This window comes from Perca flavescens, chromosome 21 (assembly GCF_004354835.1).
Source record: "Perca flavescens isolate YP-PL-M2 chromosome 21, PFLA_1.0, whole genome shotgun sequence".
NCBI classification, from domain to species: domain Eukaryota; kingdom Metazoa; phylum Chordata; class Actinopteri; order Perciformes; family Percidae; genus Perca; species Perca flavescens.
This window is the reverse complement of record NC_041351.1, coordinates 20,603,324-20,624,611: the sequence shown is the minus strand read 5'-3', so window position 1 is coordinate 20,624,611 and position 21,288 is coordinate 20,603,324. Positions and strand designations below refer to the sequence as shown.

Genomic DNA, 21,288 nt, shown 5'->3' with positions numbered 1-21,288 from the left:
TGGAACACCCTCCCTGCAGATATCCGAAATGCTACATCCCCTACAACAATTATTATAAATACTGCAAAAGTATCAAAACATGAAATCCACAGAAGAATGCACACAGCCCGTATTCAGAAACTGTGCCTTTTTAAACCAAGCGGTAACCTCTGGTGCTTGAAAGTAAAACCAATGTGGAAGTGCTAAAAGTTAACAGCAGTTCTTCCAATGGTACTTGCGGCTGGCTCCAAAAATGAGTCAATCCCCATTAGTCCATATCCTTCGCGTTTCACTTCCGGGATTGCTCCGGTGCTGCAGGAAAGTCCGCCGGATGCGTGTACTGTATTTTCCGTTTCCTTCCGCTTTCTTTGTGTTGGAATTTTAAATTTGGTGGATTTATGAGGACTATTGTTGACAGCTCCTCAGATCTCTGTATGGTAAATCCAGACAGCTAGCTAGACTATCTGTCCAATCTGAGTTTTCTCTCGCACAACTATTTTGCAGCGGCGCTATAGAGTTTAGCACTGCCCATGACGATTCTGATTGGTTTAAAGAAATGCCACTAAACCAGAGCATGTTTTCCTCCCATCCCCGAATGCTATGTGGACTAGTCGGGCCCTCCTTCAGCACGCTTTGGAGGAGGGTCTGGAAAAGTGAGACTAATCCCCATAGACCCCCATGATAAATGCCCAACTTTACAGCAGAATTTTATTTTATTTTTAAAAATCTAAATGTTAAAGTTTAACAGTGAATTATTTCAGCTAAAACCCACTATTGATGTTTTGTAGGAGAGGGGTCACCTGGTCGTCGTAGTCCCCTTGTGGAGGAGGCGGTCCTGTCTGCCATGGTCCCTGTCATCAGCACTTCCTGCTCCAGGCTACAGCCCACGTACGTACAGTACAAACTCTCATTCACTTTTTCACCACGTTAACTCCTGAACTCATCCTGTCTCTACTGTCTTAATGTAAAGACATACTAACCAGTGCCACACTTTGGCTTTCCAAAATATCAGCTAGAAGCAAATGACTGCTCTTTGTCAGTTGTTCAACAGACTATTTACCCTGGAATAATTGATGTATCTTGGGGAAATTATTAAGCTTTCAAATGTGTTTTTGTACCTGAATACAGTTTCACAAGCTGCTTTGTCTGCTGTGTTTCTATGTTTCTAAATTTAAATCAGATTTGAAACTAGTTCACTGTCTAGTTCCTGTCTGTTTCTCACCTTTTTTTTGTTGTTGCAGTGTCTCAGTTGTGTTTTGAAAAAGTACTGTAAGAGCATATTTCATGAGGTTTGTGTGGTTTCCGGAATTGTCTTTTTTATTTTTTATTTTTTTTGTTGATGTCGTCAGGTTGGCGGGACAGACGGCGTCTAGGGCTGTGTCTCTCTTCCTGCACGGTGATGTTTCCTTTTTGCCCGACAACTCCTTCCCTTCACACATCCAGCTGCTCAAGGTTTGTATGTACATGGGTTTGTGTATACACGTGGCTGCAGTAAAATGTTTATTTCAAATATTGTCTCTTCATATTTGCATATCTTAATACACCAACAATTATTTACCATGCCCTTACTCTGCATTTTATGATTAAAAAGATAATACATCTTGTCATTGCAGAATCTGTACTGTATACATATAATAATTTCAACGCAAATCACTTCATCCCAATTTAGAAATAATTACAGAGGTTCTAAGATATGAAAATCTTTCCCTTCCCCGCCTTCAGAAACTTCCCCCTCTATCATTCAAAAACGATCCGTAGCCTAACATGTTTCTTGTTTGTTTTTTTATGATTCATTTTCCTTTTCTCTTTCTTCATTCTTTATTTTCTCCCTTTATTAAATTCTTCTCTCCCTTTTGCAACGACTGTATTTAAAAAGAAAAAAAAAGTGTATATATATTAGAGCTGGGCAATATGGAAAAAAATCTAATATCACGATATTGTTGACCAAATACCTTGATATCGATATTGCGGCGATATTGTAGGGTTGACAATTGGTGCTTACACAAAAATATTTACACAATGAGATTTTTGATAAATAATCATCATTAATTTGTATATAATAACTTAAGTGGGTAAAGGCAAATAATAGAAAAGCTAGGACAGTCTGGTAAGTTCCAAAAAGGATATCACTTTACTGTAATCCAGCCATTAAAACCAGTGACTGATAACACTTAATAACACTAATATCATGATATAATATCTATATATTGCCCAGTGCTAAATAAAAATCAAATCAACAATATACAGCTCTAATTTAGGGATTGGTTCTCTTTCGGAGAAGAGAGGACTTTTTCTTATCCCTGTTACTTGAAAAGTGTGTTCATTCAGGCATGTAATGTTTTCCCAGAAGCAGCAGGGCGACTCGTGGAGCCAGTCTCAGATGGTTTGCCTGCTTATGGGATGCGTGTGTTCGTTACCTCGCAGTGTGAGTCTCAACTCCAACACTTAATTCTGCTTTTTGAAGATCCCCGAAAAAAGAGCATTGCATCTGTTACTGAAGCTGCATTCTGAGGGTTGTGCATGTCATCCAGGTGGAGGTGCCTCAGATAGAAGAACTGCTGTCAGAGCTGGAGGAGATGAGCTGCGCCTGCAGCCACCCGCTCTCATACACCTCGGCCGCAAAGTGCTTTGCCGGCCTGGTTAACAAGAGACCCCAGGGTCAGTTTGTGTCTCTTCACGCTACCGTTTGCTTTTTTTTGTTCCAAAACCCGAGAGCCTACTACTAACTGAACGCTTCTGTGGTGGTTTGGTTTCTTCTTCAGGTGATTCTCTTGACAGCCAAATCCAGAGCAGCGTGAAGAGAGTGTGTAGGGAGTTGGACTCTGCGTCTGCATCTGTACGCACTCAGGCCTTCACCTTCATGATCTGGGTAAGAGTCGCGCTGTTTTCAGTATGTCTGCTGCTAATTGTTGGCAACTTTATATTCCTCTGCTAGAATCATTTTTGGTCAAATTTCAGAACTTTAGGTCAGATAATTGAAGTGCTCATATTATGCTTTTTGGCTTTTTCCCTTTCCTTTATTGTGTTATATATCGTTTTTTTGTGCAGGTTATATTTAAAGTCCACCCCAAAGGGACTTACCTTCTCCAACATAAAACACTGTTCACAAACTGCTCCAAACAGCTCTATTGTAGTCCAGCCTTTACTTCAGAGAAAAACGTGCGTCACTTTGTAATAGGGGTGTAAGAAAAAATCGATACACTTGAGTATCGTGATATTTTATTTTGCAATACTGTATCGATGTTCAAAAAGGCAATATTTTTTTTTTTTTTTTTTTTAATGCTCAAAAATATTCATGTAAGACAGGGGCTCACGTTTTATGTTGTGTTTAAACCCCCCTACTGCTAGATGGCTATGCTGAGACGAACCACTAGTGTCCTTGCCTAACCGTGCCTAGCAGTGCCTGACTTTTTGCTAGAAGCTAACAATGTATCTATGGCTGAACTTTGGCCTACTTTAGCATATAAAAATTAGCTCACTAAGAACCTGTGAACCACAATCTCAAACTGGCAGTTTGAGTTTTTGTGTACTGAATTGTTTACCTGAAGTAAACTTCTTTGACTTTTATGAACATCATGTCTTTTTTTAATTTTAGTTTTTTTTAAATTATACTTTAAAAAAAATCCCAATATATCGCCTTACGCACAGTATTGAAATATATTGAATTGTGACCCATGTATCATTATACGTATTGTATCGCCAGATTCTTGCCAATACACGTTATAATGCTCGCTTAGCTGCTACCATGGCACGCCCTCACACTCTGCTTCTGACTGGCTAGTAGTCCTTACCTAGCTACTGCGCATGTGTGACTCCCAACAAAGATGGAACTAAGCTAAACAGAGAGCTCAACACACAGGGTAAAAAGAGGAGCTACAGGAGCAACATGCAGTACAACAAAAATATGGTGTTTTTTGAAAATTAAACCATGTAAACTTATGCTGATATAAACTCTAAATACAATTAAGAGCCTGAAAATTATCATATTATGAGCAATTTAATACATTTGGTGTGTGACCATGCTCAAAGGTTATTTTACCGTCTGCTGAGATTCAATAAATCAAGTTATATGGTAAGCTAACACAGTTATATGTCAGTATATGAAGAAGCAAGTACAATATAGTTGCTTTGTCTCCAGGTTGCCAAGGCTCTGCTTCTCAGATACCACCCTCTGTTTACAACACTCACTGACAAGGTAAGAACAGGGACACACGCACCATGCTTTATTAAATACAATTGGACATTACAATTCTATTGTCCTTTTACATAACTTTCATGTGCCAAGATGAACAGAAGAAACTGGACTCTGATTTGAACTTTCCTCCCACTGTGTGTTCTGAAGCTCTTCTCCCTGCTCGACAATGCCGATCTGGGTCCAATGGCAGCCGACGGCTTCACGCTGCTGATGAGCGACTCCTCCGACATCCTGAACCGCGGTTGCCATGCCGACATTCGCATCATGTACCGCCAGCGCTTCTTCAGCGAGAATTCAGACAAGTTGGTCCGGGGCTTCAACGCTGCGCCGCAAGGTACAGGGGCAACAGCACTGCTGTGGAAATGGATTATTTGAAATCCAACCTAACTCGGTTAAAGTCACTTAAGGGTATCATTTGAACATTTCTGACAGCACAAGAGACACTGTAGCAAACCGAAATGCATGCTGCTCTCCATTACAGACAGTTCATAGAAAAAAGAAATCCTAAGACCACATTGTTCAAAGTACAGCTACGTGAGTGCATTTGAATAGCAAGATTAATGGACATCCCAGCACAGTCACCCATATTTGAATATATGAAGGAAGAAGAGCTGAGAGAAGTCAAATCAACCCGTTTTAGGAACCTCGGATCATATATATGTACACACACACACACACACACACACACACACACACACACACACACACACACACACACGGTCAAAAGTTTGGGGTAACTCCAATACAGACAGAATTCCAGCTGAGATCAGTTGCATTGCTTTTTTAACCAGTCGCAAGCTGCCTTAGATCGTTGCTCATGCTCAAAAACTTCTAACAACATTGACAAGATGTTTTAAAAGACAATAATGTAAAATCTCCAAAAGAGAATAAATAACATCCAAATAAAAATAAAGTGACTTATTTTGGAGGTTTCAGACTTTTTTCCTCTGGTCTCATTAATGCCCCTCATCCCTGCCTCCTCTGCAGAGAAGAAGCCCAACTACCTGAAGGCTCTGTCTAACATCGTCAATACACTGCCCAAGCAGGTCCAAGTCACTGAACTGCCAAAGGTGAGTTCATTTTCAAATAGTTCTAGAACGACTGTAACCAGCAGCCGCTTGCCACTTAATAATAATAATTAAAAAAAATGGCGAGCATTAATGTGAAGCTTCTTTTTTTTTTTTTTTTTTTTTTGCCCGTGTCCAGCTCTTGTCTCTGCTGTTGGAGGCCTTGTCGTGTCCCGACCAGGGCGTCCAGCTGTCCACCCTGTCCTGTCTGCAGCCCGTCATCATGGACCCCCCGCCAGTGCTCGTCCAACAGCTGGAGGCTTTGGTCAGCAGGTTGCTGGCCCTCACCTCCAGTCCAGCCATGGTGAGTGAGACCTCATACCTGAGAGGGCTTTCTGTACTGATCACTCTGTCATAATCACATTTGTGAGCAGTGTTATATATATATATATATATATATATATATATATATATATATATATATATATATATATATATATATATATATATATATATATTAGCCAGAGCTCTATCCAATAATAGTTTTGTTGTTTCTGGCAGAATGTGAGGATCACTTCATTGCGGTGCATCCATGCCGTTTCCCGCTTCCCCGAACATGAGGTAAAACCCAAAAGTTGTCCACGTTTTTCATGTTTGACATCCTTGTCAAGTGTTGTGTCAAAAAAATGCTTTCTTAAATTTAGAGTCTCTGCTTGACCTACACTCGAGAAAAAATAAGTTATGAGAAAACTTTACTTTTTTTTACAGAGCGGAACAATAACAATTACCAGCCCTTAATTTCTCTCCACTTCCATCCCATAAATGTGGATTTTCAATGACCCCAGTTGTTTTCTTTATATAGTGAAGAAAAAAAACGTATGAACCATCTGGACTGAAGAAGAACCTAACCTCCGCTGTGTAGATTGTATGATCAGTTTAAAGCTGCACACGTTAGGATGTCGTTTGACCTATTTGTTTAAATTATTACTGTATTACTATATTTATGGACACTGGAAGAAAATCTTCACTAGACACTTCTTTTAGTTTTACTGATGAACCTTGTCTACGGTTTCAGGTCTTGCCTTTTCGGGCCCGAGTGCTGCGAGCTCTGGCCCGGCCCCTGGACGACAGGAAGAGGCTGGTGAGGAGCGAGGCGGTGAAGGCAAGAGGACAGTGGTGAGAATCCGAATCCCCGTTTAAGAGACACACTGGAGGACGTTTAAAGTCTGCGATACATTTGTATCACGAAAAATGTGATGCGTGTCCTGCTCATTCTCTTGAATGCCCTTGGTTGTGGCAGGTTGGTTTAGTCTAGTCCTAAAGAAAAAATCATAAATGACTGTGAACCAGGTATTAATATGCAAAGGAATGAAATGGCCAAACTCTTAAAACACAAAGAAAAAAAAAGAAAGGCGGTCGTCTTTTTTTCAGGAGGCAAATTAACACATAAACACCCTGGGGGCTATTTTTAAAAGGAACCCCGACTAGTACGACATGTTGGCCTTATAAGATTAACGTGGGCGTCAGCTATAAAAAGGTGCTACAAAAACACTCCAAATGTTTTGTTTTTTGTTAAAAAATGCAGAAAATATGTTCCCTCATAGGCCGCCATGGTTATTTACGTCACAATGCATTCTGGGGGTAGTGACGTGTATTGGTTGTGTACCCACGTACCGGCTATTGACATTACAGTAACAGCGAGATGAACACGTCTGCCGTTCAGCCTTTTCAGTGTGACCGTAGGCTTAAAGGACGAACCTAGGGGTTAATAACAGATGTGTACCCACTCTGTCGTTCTCTGGGACATGTTTTCATGCTAATTGATTGTGTTTGGAGCTTCAACGAAGCTAGCGCGGACCGGTTAACCTAGCTAACAACGCTAGCTAGTATTCGGGGCACAGGGAAATTAAAAACAAATTGCTATTTATACCACAAAAAAGGCTCAAAATATCACCAAACTTCAACGGTTGCATAGCGAGGGTCCCTACATGTTAACCGAAGCACTGAGAACTTTGTAAGTGTACAGACGAAGAGCTGCGGGAGCTCCGTGAAAGGGCTACGAGAGAGAGAGAGCGCTACCGGTAGTCAATGCCGCAACACTGCCTCGTACTTCGGGAAGCTGGTGGTGTACCTGCGGACATTGTGAAGCTATGGCCACCGGACAGGAGTGTCTGTGTCGCACGGAGTGGGACCTGGCAGCCTACGAGGGAACATATTTTCTGCATTTTTTAACAAAAAACAAAACATTTGGAGTGTTTTTGTAGCACCTTTTTATAGCCGACACCCACGTTAATCTTATAAGGCCAACATGTGGTACTAGTCGGGGTTCCTTTTAAGGTCCCATGGCATGAAAATGTCACTTTGAGGGTTTTTTTAACATTAATATGAGTTCCCCCAGCCTGCCTATCATCCCCCAGTGGCTAGAAATGGCGATAGGTGTCCTTTGAGAAAATGAAAGCTTAGCTCCTTATGAGGTCATAAGGGGAAAGGTTACCTCCCCTTTCTCTGCTTTGCCCGCCTAGAGAATTTGGCCCTCCCATGAGAGAGAGAGAGACATCATGGCTTGCAAACGAGCAAAGTGGCAGTTGGTCAAGACCACACCCCCCTCTCTCTCCTCCTCAATAGCTACAGACACAGAAATGGCACATCCTAAGGAAAGCTCATTGTGGGACTGGCTCTAGTAGCTGTAATTCTGCACCATGGCTGAATTTCAGGAAAGAGACTTCAGATACAGTATTAGGGGACCACTAAAGTCTATATAAAAGAGACTTCAGATACAGTATTAGGGGACCACTAAGGTCTATATAAAAGAGACTTCAGATACAGTATTAGGGGACCACTAAGGTCTATATAAAAGAGACTTCAGATACAGTATTAGGGGACCACTAAGGGGACCACTAAGGTCTATATAAAAGAGACTTATTAGGGGACCACTAAGGTCTATATAAAAGATACAGTATTAGGGGACCACTAAGGTCTATATAAAAGAGACTTCAGATACAGTATTAGGGGACCACTAAGGTCTATATAAAAGAGACTTCAGATACAGTATTAGGGGACCACTAAGGTCTATATAAAAAGAGACTTCAGATACTTCAGAGTATTAGGGGACCACTAAGGTCTATATAAAAGAGACTTCAAGATACAGTATTAGGGGACCACTAAGGTCTATATAAAAGAGACTTCAGATACAGTACAGTAGGGGACCACTAAGGTCTATATAAAAGAGACTTCAGATACAGTATTAGGGACCACTAAGGTCTATATAAAAGAGACTTCAGATACAGTATTAGGGGACCACTAAGGTCTATATAAAAGAGACTTCAGATACAGTATTAGGGGACCACTAAGGTCTATATAAAAGCATCTAAAGAGCACCATGTCATGAGACCTTTAATGACCTAAAAAGACTTCAGATACAGTATGACCCGTCTATATGAGACAGGATACGTATTAGGGGACGTGTTGCACCAAAACAAGTTCCTTTTCCAAGACTATTTTGCAGAGGCACCGCAGCTCCGTTCGGAGCTTAGCGCCACCCAAGACGATTGTGATTGGTTTAAAGAAATTACAATAAACCAGAGCACGTTTCTCTCCCATCCCGGAACGCTGTGTGGACTAACCAGACCCTCCTCCGCAGCGGAGGAAGGTCTGGCAATGTGAGACTACCATGGCACCTACCTGCAAGGGGCAGAGTATACATGCTGCCTCCTGTTCACCCCGGCATGCGCATGCCCAGTTTACCACAATGTTGATTAGATACGCGGTTTGGGCGTGTTACTTTAAACGGAGATTAGTTCTTCTACCGGAGCTTAAAAGACCTGTGTGCACGGCTTTTGGCTCAAAACTCCACTTTAAAAACCAAAATGTAGCAACCAAAATGTAGCCTAAAAGTTCTGTTCTTTTGATCAAACACCCTGATGGTGCAGTTAACTAGTACCTTTTAAACATAAAATATGTCATTTATTATTATTATATTTACAATAACAAAAGACGCCGCTCGGTGAAGTTGTGAAGTGGCGTGTGATCAGGGGAGTTGCCCAATCCAGACGTCCAATGACTGAAATACTTCATCTGGTTAAAATACATAGTTCTAAAAATATACAGATATTTTAGTGCGCGGTCATGGAAGGCTTGTATCATGTGGACGCCACATACAGTTATAGTTGGTTCGTCACAACAAAGTGTCTCTTTCTTATTTTTCCTCCACAGGTTCCTGTTAGGAAGTCCTGGGGGAAGTTGATTCTGTCCCGAACCAAAAGCCTCCCATCCTCCCTAAACTTGGAAGAATACAAAGGAGAGTCGAACTCCAGGACCAGGTACCAAGGACCCAAGCTGCACAAGCCACACGACAGCTCTCTCTCCTCGGTTCAACTCCTCAGTGGCTCCCCTCTTTTCTTTGGATCTCCCAGCATCCCTCTATCCTCCCTTCTCTCGTCTTTTCAACCAGAATCCCTCCATCCTTCGTCTTCTCTCCCTTTTTACTCGCCCGTTTTTGTTGCAGCTTGTCTGTATCTTCATCAACGCACAAGTTACGTGTATGTGGCCCGACTGTGGAGCATCATCCAAGTCAAAAGAATGTAAATGACCAGTTTGTTTAATATTCCACGCAGCTCATGTACATCTTCCTCACTACGTATTTGAGAAAACGTCAGATTGCATGGAAGCATTTTGGTTGTTCATAATTTTGAAAAATGTGACTCAAAGTGCATTTTAAATCACAAGTCCAATGGGCGTCATAAGGGTCTCTCGGATCAGATCAGCAGCTAAAGTAACTCCTCCAGAAGTCATTATATAATCGCAATGAAATGGACAGTATTTTTGACGTTTAGTTCGGTTACTTGATAAATAACTTAAGTATTATCTGCTGATTTTCTGTCAATTAACTAACAAAATAATTAAGAAATAGATACATATTTTGCAAGATTTCTTTTTTTTTTTTTAAATCAAATCTTGTTTGGCTCTAGTAAGAAAGTGAAGTTCTCATATTCAAAATGGCTATTGTTGAATGCTCTTTTGTATGTGTCAACTCCTATACGCAGCGAGAAAGCGAACAGCGTACATAGGCTGAGTGGAAGAGTCAGCGTAGTGCTCGTGGGCTACGGGCGACGAATGATCTCATGAACTCAACAGTTCAACGTTCTCTTTCTTTATTGTTTTTTAAACCATTTTGAGAATTTTGCCAAAAGAAATCAGCACTGAACCCAGCAGGCACTGATAGTCTTTTCTCTTCTCTCATCTGGATGAATGTGTAAGTGGCGTGCGCAGTAATGTGTTTCACAACAGCTGGTGTGTTTGATTTTGTGTCACTGTGGTGTGCCAGCCGGGGTGGGGTTGTTGGGACCGGGGACAAATGTGGGCATTTGTCCCCTGGTTGCTCACGGGGTGACATGAATAAATGGTTCACACCGCCACCGACATGAGTTACATTTTAAGATTAATTTAACATAATTAAATGCCTATGTTGAGGTTAATGTACGTTAAATTAAGATTGTAAGTTATGTGAACAGTATGTCAATCCGCTTCTCAATATTTGAACAAATATTGATGCTATATCATCATTGTTATTGTCGAGTCATTGCAGTAAGGTTGGCTGACTTTGGACCTCACATCAACTTATGCCAAGGAAATAGACAATATTTAAAATGTCTAACTTAAAATGTCATTAAAACCTTTGTAATTATACAAAACTCATTTAATGTCATTTTTTTTATATGTAAAAGTGGACATCTTTAAGATTTCAGTCAGTGTTGATTTTGCGAACCCCTGGTGGTAACGGCACTTAATACTACAGGTCCCAGAATACTGGGGGCAGAAACACAAACTGTTGGGCAAAATAGGTTGGGCCTTTTTCCATCATTCTGTGATACGGCATTTATTTCGGGGAATGTTGCCACATTCACGCAATTTCGTAATAATGCAAATATATAAATATTGCCATAGGCTCAATCACCTCATTTGGCGATAGTAACATATGGCTTATTTTAATTAAAATCTTCCAAATGAAAACCCTTTAAACAAGAAATATCAAACAGGTGTTTTATTAAAAAAAAAAGACGACCAAAATCAAACTGGAGCACTGCTCCCATTGGTTACACATGATATCGCAGCTATGGCAACTACAGATCCAACCCATCCGTCATTACGTTATTGATTCTGGGCTGAAAAATCTGAAAGGGAATTCAAAATACATAAAATTACATTTCAACTCGCCTTAAAGGCTAAGTAACCAAACAAGGCACACAATTTATTTATCAGTGTCAAAGACAGAAATATTACAGATGATAAAAATGAGGTTTATTTTTGCCTTGATCCAACCTGGCAAGTAAGCAAAAGATTCAAAATCAGAAGTTTAGACCTCCCAAAAACACAACAGCGAAAAATATTGTAGGTGTAAACCTATGGTGTAAACATGCAAAGGTAGTCAACCTTGAAACACATTATTTAAACAATCATACGACATTAACATTTAAAATATGTTTTCATCTCACAACTTGCCTCCCATTAAAGCCCCTGACACACCAACCCGACAGCCGACCGTCGGCAGAATGGCAGTCGGACTGATCAGTCCAACCCGTGGCCCTTTGCTGCATGTCATGCCCCCCCCCTCTCCCCTCCCTTTTTCCTGTCTTCAGCTGTCCCTACACTATTTTGCAAGAACACTGTCGCTGCATGTGGGGCTCAGCACCACCCAAGATGGCTGTGATTGGTTTAAAGAATTACCCTTGGCGCGGAATAACGATGGGTTCAGCCAGACCATTCTCCAGTGCTGGCACAGCGCCGAAACAAAGTGTGGAGAGAGAGAGAGAGAGGTCTGGCTATGCGAGACTCTGAGCACATTACTGCTGGCACATTCAAAACAAACGAGACCTTTTCTGGGAAGCCAAATGGAAAACTAAACACTCGTATTTACCCCTGTCTCATATTTGAAAGCATTAACAATAAACTGAAATAAGATGGCGGCTACCAATCGTGCTAAAGTATTAGTTGTGTGTGCGCTGCATTAATGTATGAGACTGCAACACATAGGACCTTTTAATACGCTGTAACTGCAGGCTCTGGTGTTCTCCCCCATCCATCCCATTACCTTACATCTCACTTGTCTAAAGAGGATGTAGTGGTGGTGCAAGACTTTCAGTCCAAGAGAAGCGCGTCTTTGAGAGTCTTGTCTTTATAAAAGGGGTGGGAGAGAGCTTTGGGCTTCCCAACGATGCTGGCCAGCAGCACCATTTATAAATCTTAACTAGTCAACAGCGCTGCAGTCGCAGGCTGAGGTCGGCTGGTGGCAAGGTCTACGATTAGACCTACTGTGCAAGGATGACTGGGGACAGCTGGGAAATGATGACGGCTCCTGAGACGACCAATCACTGGGCGGTTCTTTCCATGTCCCGCCTCTAGCAGTGCAAATCCCAACACGCTGCAAAAACAGTGTGTGTATTTGTGTTAACTACAAAGTTTCTTTTTCCTTGTCAGATCATTGTTAGCAGCAGCAGCTTCTCCTCTTTGTCCCGAGCTGGTCACGACAGCGTGACACATTTTTCATATGGGTTAGAGAGGGGGGGGGGGTGGGCTGAGGATCAGATGGCCATGGGGTCCCTTCTGGTGAAGGTGCAGTCCCACATGATGCCGTCCCCGTTGGGAAGATGGCTGGAGGGCAGGAGGACCCGTGTGAACCAGTGACTGGGGAACACAAGAACACATTACCTGAATTAATTCCATTTAAATCAACAGTTTACCAGCGTGAGACACGCTTCATTCAAAAGCCGTCTTGGGTCGTCCTTCTACTGTTCTAACAATCACGACTGGTTTGGTTAGTATGAACCCATAAATTCAATAAACCCTTACGTCACCCATTTACATGTGAAAATATACTGGCTCCATATACGCAAAAAAGTATTGTTTATCTAAATGAAGCCTGGTGAGTTTGGTGATGGCTAATTTTTGGGCGGTTTCTGGTTAAACAAAAAGGATCTTACTCTCTCGGTCTACTCTTGTCAGAAACTTGATAGTCTACATCCACAACGTTCCACTTCCGGGATTGCTCCTTTGTTGCCGGAAATTCCACCGGATGTCACGCTTTTCGTCCGGATGTCCGTTACCTTCTGCTTTCTTTGTGTTGGCATTCTAAACTCCGGTGGATTTCTGAGGACTATGGTTAACTGCTCCTCAGATCTCTCCAGGGTAAATCCAGACAGCTAGCTAGACTATCCGTCCGAGTTTTCTGTTGCACGACTAAAACAACTTTTGAATGTACACACGTTCCACCAAAACAAGTTCCTTCCCGAGGCTTTTTTGCAGCAGCACCGATTAACGCCGCCCAAGACTATTGTGATTGGTTTAAAGAAATGCCAATAAACCAGAGCACGTTTTTCTCCCATCCCAGAATGCCGCGTGGAAGGTCTGGCAATGCAAGACTAGACACTTAATAACAAGAACAATGTGAGTAACTGTATCTACATTCTAGCAGCAGTTGCATTTCTGCACTTTTTTCCCACCATTGTTGCCATATCAACCACGACTAATATATATGATAACACTTTTACAGGCACCATAACTGAACTCACCTCCTTTTTTCCACGCCCAACAGTAACTTCCAATTGTTTATCGTACCATGATGATATGGATTTTTGAACACCTGCGTTAGAACAGAGGAAAAATGAACAGCCGTTCCCGTGCCACTTTTATTTCCATACTAAATAACTTGGGAGTTATTTAAGCTTTCAGTCTTAAAATCCACAATTGTATACGCTCCAACGGTGGTCCAATAACGTTCTGCATGCGAGTGTACGTACCTTGCCCTTCTCCCGGAGTCTTGTGATCTCTTTTTTGTTGATGTGGCGCTCCACGCTGCTCTCTCCTCTGCTGATGAGGATGACGTGCCACAGGGTGAGTCCTCCGAGAGCTACCGCCACCGAGCTGCAGGGAGGACATATTACAACCTCCGCTTTCTGTTGGATGCCATCAACCTTTATCGGATTGAACATAAAACGCGCTGAGGTGTTTTTATTACCTGGTCAGCACCCAGAGGAAGATGATACTCTTGTAAGCAGTGGTCTCTTGGACAGCGTCGGGCGGAGGAGGGGTCTGATAGTATCTCTGATGGGCACGGGAAAAATTTGTCAGCCCTTATTACTCATACGGACGCCAAATATGGAGTTATTTTCATTTCAGATCTAGGAGGAGGTTTCAGCTCACTGCTGTCTGAGGTCGTTTTGGCTCAAGATGAAAAAAAGGCTGCTTACAAGTACGTTTACATGTCCAACGTCCTGGTTAAGTGATCTTTGGGTGGCAAGGACTTTCAAACTAATTGGTGTTCAAAGCCTAGAGTTGTTTGTTTACCAGTTGGTGCACAACCACCTTTGATACAAGACCCGTCCTGGTCAGAAGTGAATGTGAGAGCACCAAGCAAAGATCCTTTTCACATCTCCTATTTCACTCTCTACTTGCCATCTGCGCTAGTCCTATGCCATCGTGCCACCGTACTAAACATTTCGTCACAGCTCCTCCCTAAAACTGGACACAGCCTCTACTCGTACCATTGGCGGCAACAAACTAAGATAACCGTTGGGTAGTAGTCTAGAGCAGCGGTTCTCCAACTGTTTTTTTTATTTTTTATTATCTAACCCTTTTGAAATATTTTTCAGCCAAGTACCCCTGACAGCACAAAACCTTTTTGGGTAGAAAAAAATGGCCATATAAAGACATTACAGCGCTGCACCATCAGTGTCTGATTTATTTCATATTTAGAATCATTAAATTCATCGAGGTCTAGATGTTAAAGAAAAACTCTACCCGCCGGTACTGGTGGTCATTTTTGTGTATACGTCCGATGTCCGGTGCCTTAGCACCGCCAAATGGTGTAAAAGTGCGTCTGTATTTCACTGGAGAGGATTCCAACAACAGTCTGTAGCTACTGTTGTCTGAAAAACAACAGATGTTGCGTTCACTTGAAACTCGCCTCGCCAGCCTTGTGCTGCATTCAAAGTTATTGTAAAATACCCTTTTCCCATCCAGTGGTTGTTTTTGTCATTTAACAGGAATTTACTGGTGAAATAAGTTATTGTTATAAGTTATTATTACATTTGAATAAATCATTTAATTTCGACCCTGTGGCCTTAGCAATAAACAAGCCATTCTTTTTGTGCTCCTTTTTTTTTTTTTAATCAACTTTTTATGTGTCACCCTTTTCAGTCCCTCTGAGTTTGCAGGTATGTGTCTAGACGTGATGGTGCAGCATGAGAATTTTTCCGGCCTTACCTCTATAGCACTGTAGGCCTCCAGAAACAGTTCCTTGCTGCTGCTGCTGCAGTAGATGCAGCCCAGGGTCATGTATAGGCAGAAAGATAAGAAGTAGCGGTGGTTGAAATGGCCCACACAGTTGTTCAACCAGGCTGGAAGCATGTTCAGTTCAATGTGTACAACATGGGAAATTTTAAAAATAAAAATATGCAGCTTATATAAAACAAAAAAGTAAATTGGCTTTTTCATGCATTCTCTTTTAAGCTTTTCTATGCGTTGGCTTGGTCGAAGGATACGACAGTGGTGGTCCATCTTCAAAACACACCTGGAATAAAGCAGAAACCGTTCAAATTAAATTTAAAAAAGACAAAACTGACGAAATCTGTGCGAGAGAACTTCATTGGATTATCTTACGTGTTGCAGATGCTGCAGTGGTGCGTCCTGGGCGGCTTTGGAGCGATGCATTTCTTACACATGGACACTGAGGGAATATGAACTTTGCCCTTAAAGAAAAAAATTAAGATGATGTAAGTCAATCTAACAAAGAAGTAGACAGAGACAGCAGGGATACACTAATATTTTTAAGCACTGGCCAACTAGCCCCTAAATTTGTCCATTTAACAAAGGAGTACACCGAGACAAGTGATCTATAATGGTACAAAAGCACAAGAATCATCTTTTTTTTGTAAAACTCCTGATGGCTTTGAGGACACCTTTTACCCTGTGGTAAGCCAACGCGCCACAGAAGGCAACCACCATGTAAACAATGTTTTGCGCTCCTTTAGTCGAGATATGTCAGCATTTTCCTCTCAGCCTATGAGGCGTTTGGTACCTTGGGCGGGTGTCCGGGGGAGGTGGTGGTGGCCTTGTAGTAATGGAAGACCACCATAAGAAGAAGCCAGTGGCCACAGCAGAGGTGCCAGACCACCCAGGGCAACGGGTAAGTTCGGAGGATTGTGGGTAGGACGAACAGGTAGATGATGAGCACAACCGAGGTGGTCAGCAGTACGACTAGACAGACAAACACCTGAGAGAGGAAGACCGAGGACATGAGAGGGTGAGGAACGTAGTTTGGGCTTGGGTTGTGCCAATTATTCAAATTGTAATCGCGATTGCGAAAAACAAAATGTGACCGAGAACAATTACTTTGCACATTAACTTTTATGGGATCCCCAGAGGCCTCACGATACCATATTATTGCGATTTCAAACATATTGCATATATTCTGCGATATATTGCAATTTATTACCTTTTTCCCCAACTTCAAATTTTTCCCAATTTCAAATTATGTCTCCAAAAGGAAACTTTGTCAACATCTGTTTTATCTAGTGCTGTCAGTTAAACGCGTTATTAAAGGCGTTAACGCAAACCCATTTTAACGGTGTAAATTTGTTTTAATTGCGAGATTAACGTTCTTTTTGGCCTAGCAAACTTTGCAGTTTTTTTTCACATGCTATTGCAAGAACTAGTAATGTTAAAAAAACTACAACACCACACCGGATCTAACACACTCGTTTGGGCTCGCGAGCCGGCCAGAGAGTAGCAGACTAACGCTACGTTTTGAGTGGATGGCGAGCGAGAGACGCCGAAATGGATGCCAATAAGATTCTGAATGGAAAGTTTACTTTTAAAAAGTTGCCAAATGGTTCCATTGACAAGACCAAAGTGATCTGTGTGTTTTGTCGTTGTGAACTGAGCTATCATCGCAGCACGTCCAGTCTGAAATACCACTTGATGGCCAAGCACGCAGCTGATGCCAATTCTCCGCCCCCTCGTCAAAGCCAGGCGACGAGAGCACAGAGCAAGCCGATCCACTTTTCCATGTTAAGAACATTAAAATGAGAAAAAAATAATGGGACAAAAATTAATCGAGGGAAATTTAGAATAGATACAAAATGTGCGATTAATTGCGAGTTAACTATGACATTAATGCGATTAATCGCTATTAAATATTTTAATTGTTTGACAGCGCTGGTTTTATCTGAAAAGATACATTTCTCTGTTCGTCCATCTCACTTCAATTGTATTGCTGCAAAATGGGATTGTCAGGCAGACAAACTGAACAACACCTATGATAAAAGATCGATACTTGGTGTCTGTGTAACGACACAGTATTGCCACGGAAAATGTCACGATACTATGCTGTATCGATTCTTTTAGAGAGTGTAGGAAGAAATAAAAGCACCCAGACTAGAAATCCTAACTGCTCACCACTCCGAACCAGCGGGTGACGTTGTCCACAATCCAGTAGACGGGTTCAAACGCACAGTCCAGCAGCGTGTCGCCGTTGCTGAGGCTGTTGAAGTACAGTGACCTGAGCAGCAGCTTGCTGTAGCTCCACAGCTCCAGGGACCTGCCGCTGACCCACGGCTTGAATCCCCAGCGTCGGCCTCCTTTCTGCGGGCGGCACAGCCGGCACCAGCACAGCGCTAATCTCATGGCCCGGGAGAGCTGCCACCTCCAGCTGCTGCTCACACGCATGCCACCGCCTCTCCTACACACTCTGCCGTCCAGACACACACACACGCACAGAAACGCACACCATCCGTTACAAACGAAGGCCGCATAAAAAAACAGCTCGTCGTAGCGCAGCCTGATTGCTGCGGAGTTTTCCATCGTCATTCTCTGCCTCCTTATGGAAAAAAAAAAAAAAAAAAAGTCAGTTGTGAGAGCTCCCTTCACATTTCAAAAAGTTAACAGACGGCTAAGAAACCAGAGCACTGGTCCCATTCTGTGACAGCATCCCCTGTGTGACACACGTCGGTCCAAGAAAACAAGGACGGGCTAATGAGCTCCGCCCATCCGCCCCATACAAATGAACTTCTCCTGTTAATAATTCACAGCAAATCCACAGCTCCATGCCAAAAACCTCTTAGAAACATGCAGGGGAGATGCAGAGTGGTAACCCTGGAAGAGGGAGATGTCACGAGTTGAATATCTTAAGAAGGAAATAAAGTAGCTACCTGATCCAGGGCATCATTTCATGAAAGGGGAGGATTGGTTACACAGATAAGGCTTGTTCAGCTGCTCCAAAATAGTATGGCATTAATAATGAGAGATGCTAACCAGGGACCTTTGGTCGATTAATCGAGAAAATAAATCGATGGATTAATCGACTATGAAAATAATCGTTAGTTGCAGCCCTACCTGTAAGGGCAATAAGTGATGTAGCATAAACACACACATGAAGGGCGCTGTTTTCCATTCTATCTTCATTAAAAGGTGCTACATCCAACATTAATAAATCATGATGACCACATTCATTTTAAAACTGTGTAATTATGCAAATGTAGAGAAGCCCATTTCATCAGGGAAATATGGAGAGAAAGAAAGTTAGCACAACAATGTTTCATGTTTAGGGCTGCAACTAATGGTTATTTTTGATTAATCTGAATTGATTATTTTCTTGATTAATTCATTGTATAATAATTTTGTCTATAAAAGACGACAAAATATTTTAAAAAATGCACAACAGCATCTACCCAGAGGGCAAGTTGACTTATTCAAAATGCTTGTTTTGTCTGACGGACAGTCCAAAAATATGAAAAATATACCACCACCCTATGTATATAGCACATGCAGCCACACCTCTGCTTGTGTTGCGCAGACATTCATTGTTAGCTGACCAAATAGGACCCTCATTATTCATTTGTGTGTTATGTACCCGGCAGTGACCGATGGACCATGAGAGAGTGGCACCGCGCCACTCTCTCATGGTCTGGCACTGTGGCACACAGCCGGGCACCGCAGTCTCTATGGCAACCCGCTGTGCCCTAGCTCTGGCTTTTGTAGAAAGGACGATCGCTGCCAGTGTGTCTCCCATAGGTGTCTCCTTTTACTTAGTCCTCTACCTCTGTGGTGTGTCAGTCGGAAGTCAAAAAGGAGGAAGAAGCCCATTTCAGACTGGTTTTAGACGTCAACAAGCTGCTGGTACAATATGATGATAATATAATACGGACAATATTTAAATGAGAAAAGCCTGCAGATGCATTTTACATGTGATGTTTTTAAGTCATGCAAAAACATGCATGACATTGCCACATCTGCTGATCAATAGAATTTTCTTTCTCTAATAATTAAGTTCTAAAACTTGGCCAAGTATTGATGAAGAAATGCAATGCAATGCAAAGATAGACTAATTACATTCATATTATAGGGTTATGGTTATTAGAAAATTGTTTAGAGCTGAAACGAACAGCCGGTTATTCGACAAATCAATCAAAAATGGCAGACAATATCCTGTCCCAGCAGCTCCAATATGATGATTTTGCTGCCTTTTCTCTGCTTTACTTCATTGTCAATTAAATAGCTTTGGGTTCTGGACTGCTGATGGGACAAAACAAGACATCAGAGGATGTCACTATGAGCTTTGGAAAGTTCAATAGCCGTTCCCACTATTTTCTGACACAGACTAAGTTAATAATTGTGGAATACAGGAAATGATCTGCAGGTTAATTGATCAGGAAATGATTGTTGCTTCCAACTAGAGCTGGGCAATATATCAATATTATTTCAATATCTTGATATGAGACTAGATATCGTCTTAGATTTGGGATATCGTAATATCATAATATGGCATATGTGTTGTCTTTTCCTGGTTTTAAAGGCTGCATTACAGTAAAGTGATGTCATTTTCTGAACTTACCAGACTGTTGTAACTGTTCTATTATTTGCCTTTACCCATTTAAGTCATATCCACATTACTGATGATTATTTATCAAACATTTCATTGTGTAAATATTTTGTGAAAACACCAACAGTCAACACTACATTATTATCGAGGTATTTGGTCAAAAATATCGTGATATTTGATTTTGTCCATATCGCCCAGCCCTACTTCCAACCCTAATATTATGAATTCATAATTATTTACAAGTAATTTATTTTCACAGTCTAAAAGGTCACATTACAGAAGTGTCTGAGTGAAATGAAAACAACGTTCCACCATTTGGAAATCATTTTGACAGTAATGATCTTCCCCCCCCCTCCCCCTCAGATTATCTCCTCCACCCCTGTAGTTTAGATTGGATACTAATCTATAGCTAATGTAATGTATTGTTTTTGGTTGTTATTGTCATGTAACATTAGCTCTAACAGCACACAAAGACCACAGAGAACATCACATCTGTCGAAATGGGGGCTGAAGAATTCAATATACCGAATGAGATAACGTTAAAAACTATTTGACAAACTGACTGACCGACTGAATACTACTATCCAGTCTTAAAACTAAATATGTAACGTAAGCGTTTAGTCTTGTCAACCAGTAACGTTAGCTTGAAGACAACAGCTAACATTACAATGTATCATGCTTTACCGTTAGCTAGCTAACTGCTAGCTGCCTCCAGCTACCTTCAACCGGCCCACGGTTAAGAGTCATTTTTAATAAATAACAGTAATGTCACACCAACTCGGAACAAACTTGACATTGCTGTACCTGGTCAGGTGAAGTGGGCGGACAAGCTTGCAGGTCAGGTCATAGTCAGGCTAAACTGTTGTGGCCATCACCTCAGATTGCAGCAGCAGACCCACACAGCAAGAGCGGCGATGCTCACGAAGATTGTCTATTGAACAGAAGTTCCATTAGCAAGCGGGCACGTCTGTCCGGCTAACCAGTCACTAGATAAACGTTTTTTTGTGTGTCTTTTTTTGTTGTTGGTAAATGTAGCAGTGGAAGTTCAACTACTGTTCCACCAAGGGTAAATAAGTGTGGTGGATTGGCTCCAAGCAGCCTGTTGTACACCGGAAATTTCCTCAAAAATGTTTTCAGTGCCCGAAAAATAACTCCAAAGTGGGACCTCGTCTTCTTTGGTGCCGCTCGCTTGAGAGAGCGCAATGTGTTCTGGGAAATGAAGTCGTATTTTGCTG

The 21,288-nt window shown here is 41.8% G+C and overlaps 2 protein-coding genes across 3 annotated transcripts in view; one reads left to right on the top strand and one right to left on the bottom strand.

The window, feature by feature from the left end:
- mms19 (MMS19 homolog, cytosolic iron-sulfur assembly component) overlaps window positions 1-10,875 on the top strand; it is a 28,352-nt gene extending 17,477 nt beyond the window's left edge. For both annotated transcript variants that reach the window (XM_028567435.1, XM_028567436.1), the window contains exons 21-32: window positions 768-867; window positions 1,329-1,431; window positions 2,327-2,404; window positions 2,511-2,637; window positions 2,742-2,848; window positions 4,118-4,174; window positions 4,322-4,508; window positions 5,162-5,244; window positions 5,381-5,545; window positions 5,743-5,802; window positions 6,257-6,357; window positions 9,394-10,875. In XM_028567435.1, the coding sequence (XP_028423236.1) occupies window positions 768-867; window positions 1,329-1,431; window positions 2,327-2,404; window positions 2,511-2,637; window positions 2,742-2,848; window positions 4,118-4,174; window positions 4,322-4,508; window positions 5,162-5,244; window positions 5,381-5,545; window positions 5,743-5,802; window positions 6,257-6,357; window positions 9,394-9,424 (1,199 nt within the window). In that variant the 3' untranslated portion in view covers window positions 9,425-10,875. The remainder of the gene's footprint in view (window positions 1-767; window positions 868-1,328; window positions 1,432-2,326; window positions 2,405-2,510; window positions 2,638-2,741; window positions 2,849-4,117; window positions 4,175-4,321; window positions 4,509-5,161; window positions 5,245-5,380; window positions 5,546-5,742; window positions 5,803-6,256; window positions 6,358-9,393) is intronic.
- Window positions 10,876-12,742: 1,867 nt separating this feature from the next.
- zdhhc16b (zDHHC palmitoyltransferase 16b) lies at window positions 12,743-21,257 on the bottom strand. Its single transcript, XM_028567434.1, has 10 exons — window positions 20,858-21,257; window positions 17,632-17,923; window positions 16,253-16,447; window positions 15,835-15,923; window positions 15,717-15,745; window positions 15,439-15,572; window positions 14,192-14,277; window positions 13,974-14,097; window positions 13,746-13,816; window positions 12,743-12,861 (listed from the first exon to the last, which is right to left on the bottom strand). The coding sequence occupies exons 2-10, from the start codon at window positions 17,899-17,901 to the stop codon at window positions 12,759-12,761; spliced, it is 1,101 nt and encodes a 366-aa protein (XP_028423235.1). The 5' UTR covers window positions 17,902-17,923; window positions 20,858-21,257; the 3' UTR covers window positions 12,743-12,758.
- Between the last annotated feature and the right edge of the window lie 31 nt (window positions 21,258-21,288).

Coding starts and splice junctions, on each gene's coding strand:
- zdhhc16b (XM_028567434.1), bottom strand. CDS start 17,901: ATGCGTGTGAGCAGCAGCTGGAGGTGGCAGCTCTCCCGGGCCATGAGA. Junction 16,448..17,631: donor TCACCCGCTGGTTCGGAGTG/GTGAGCAGTTAG, acceptor TTCCTCTCTCAG/GTGTTTGTCTGTCTAGTCGT. Junction 15,924..16,252: donor CCCCCGGACACCCGCCCAAG/GTACCAAACGCC, acceptor TTTTTCTTTAAG/GGCAAAGTTCATATTCCCTC.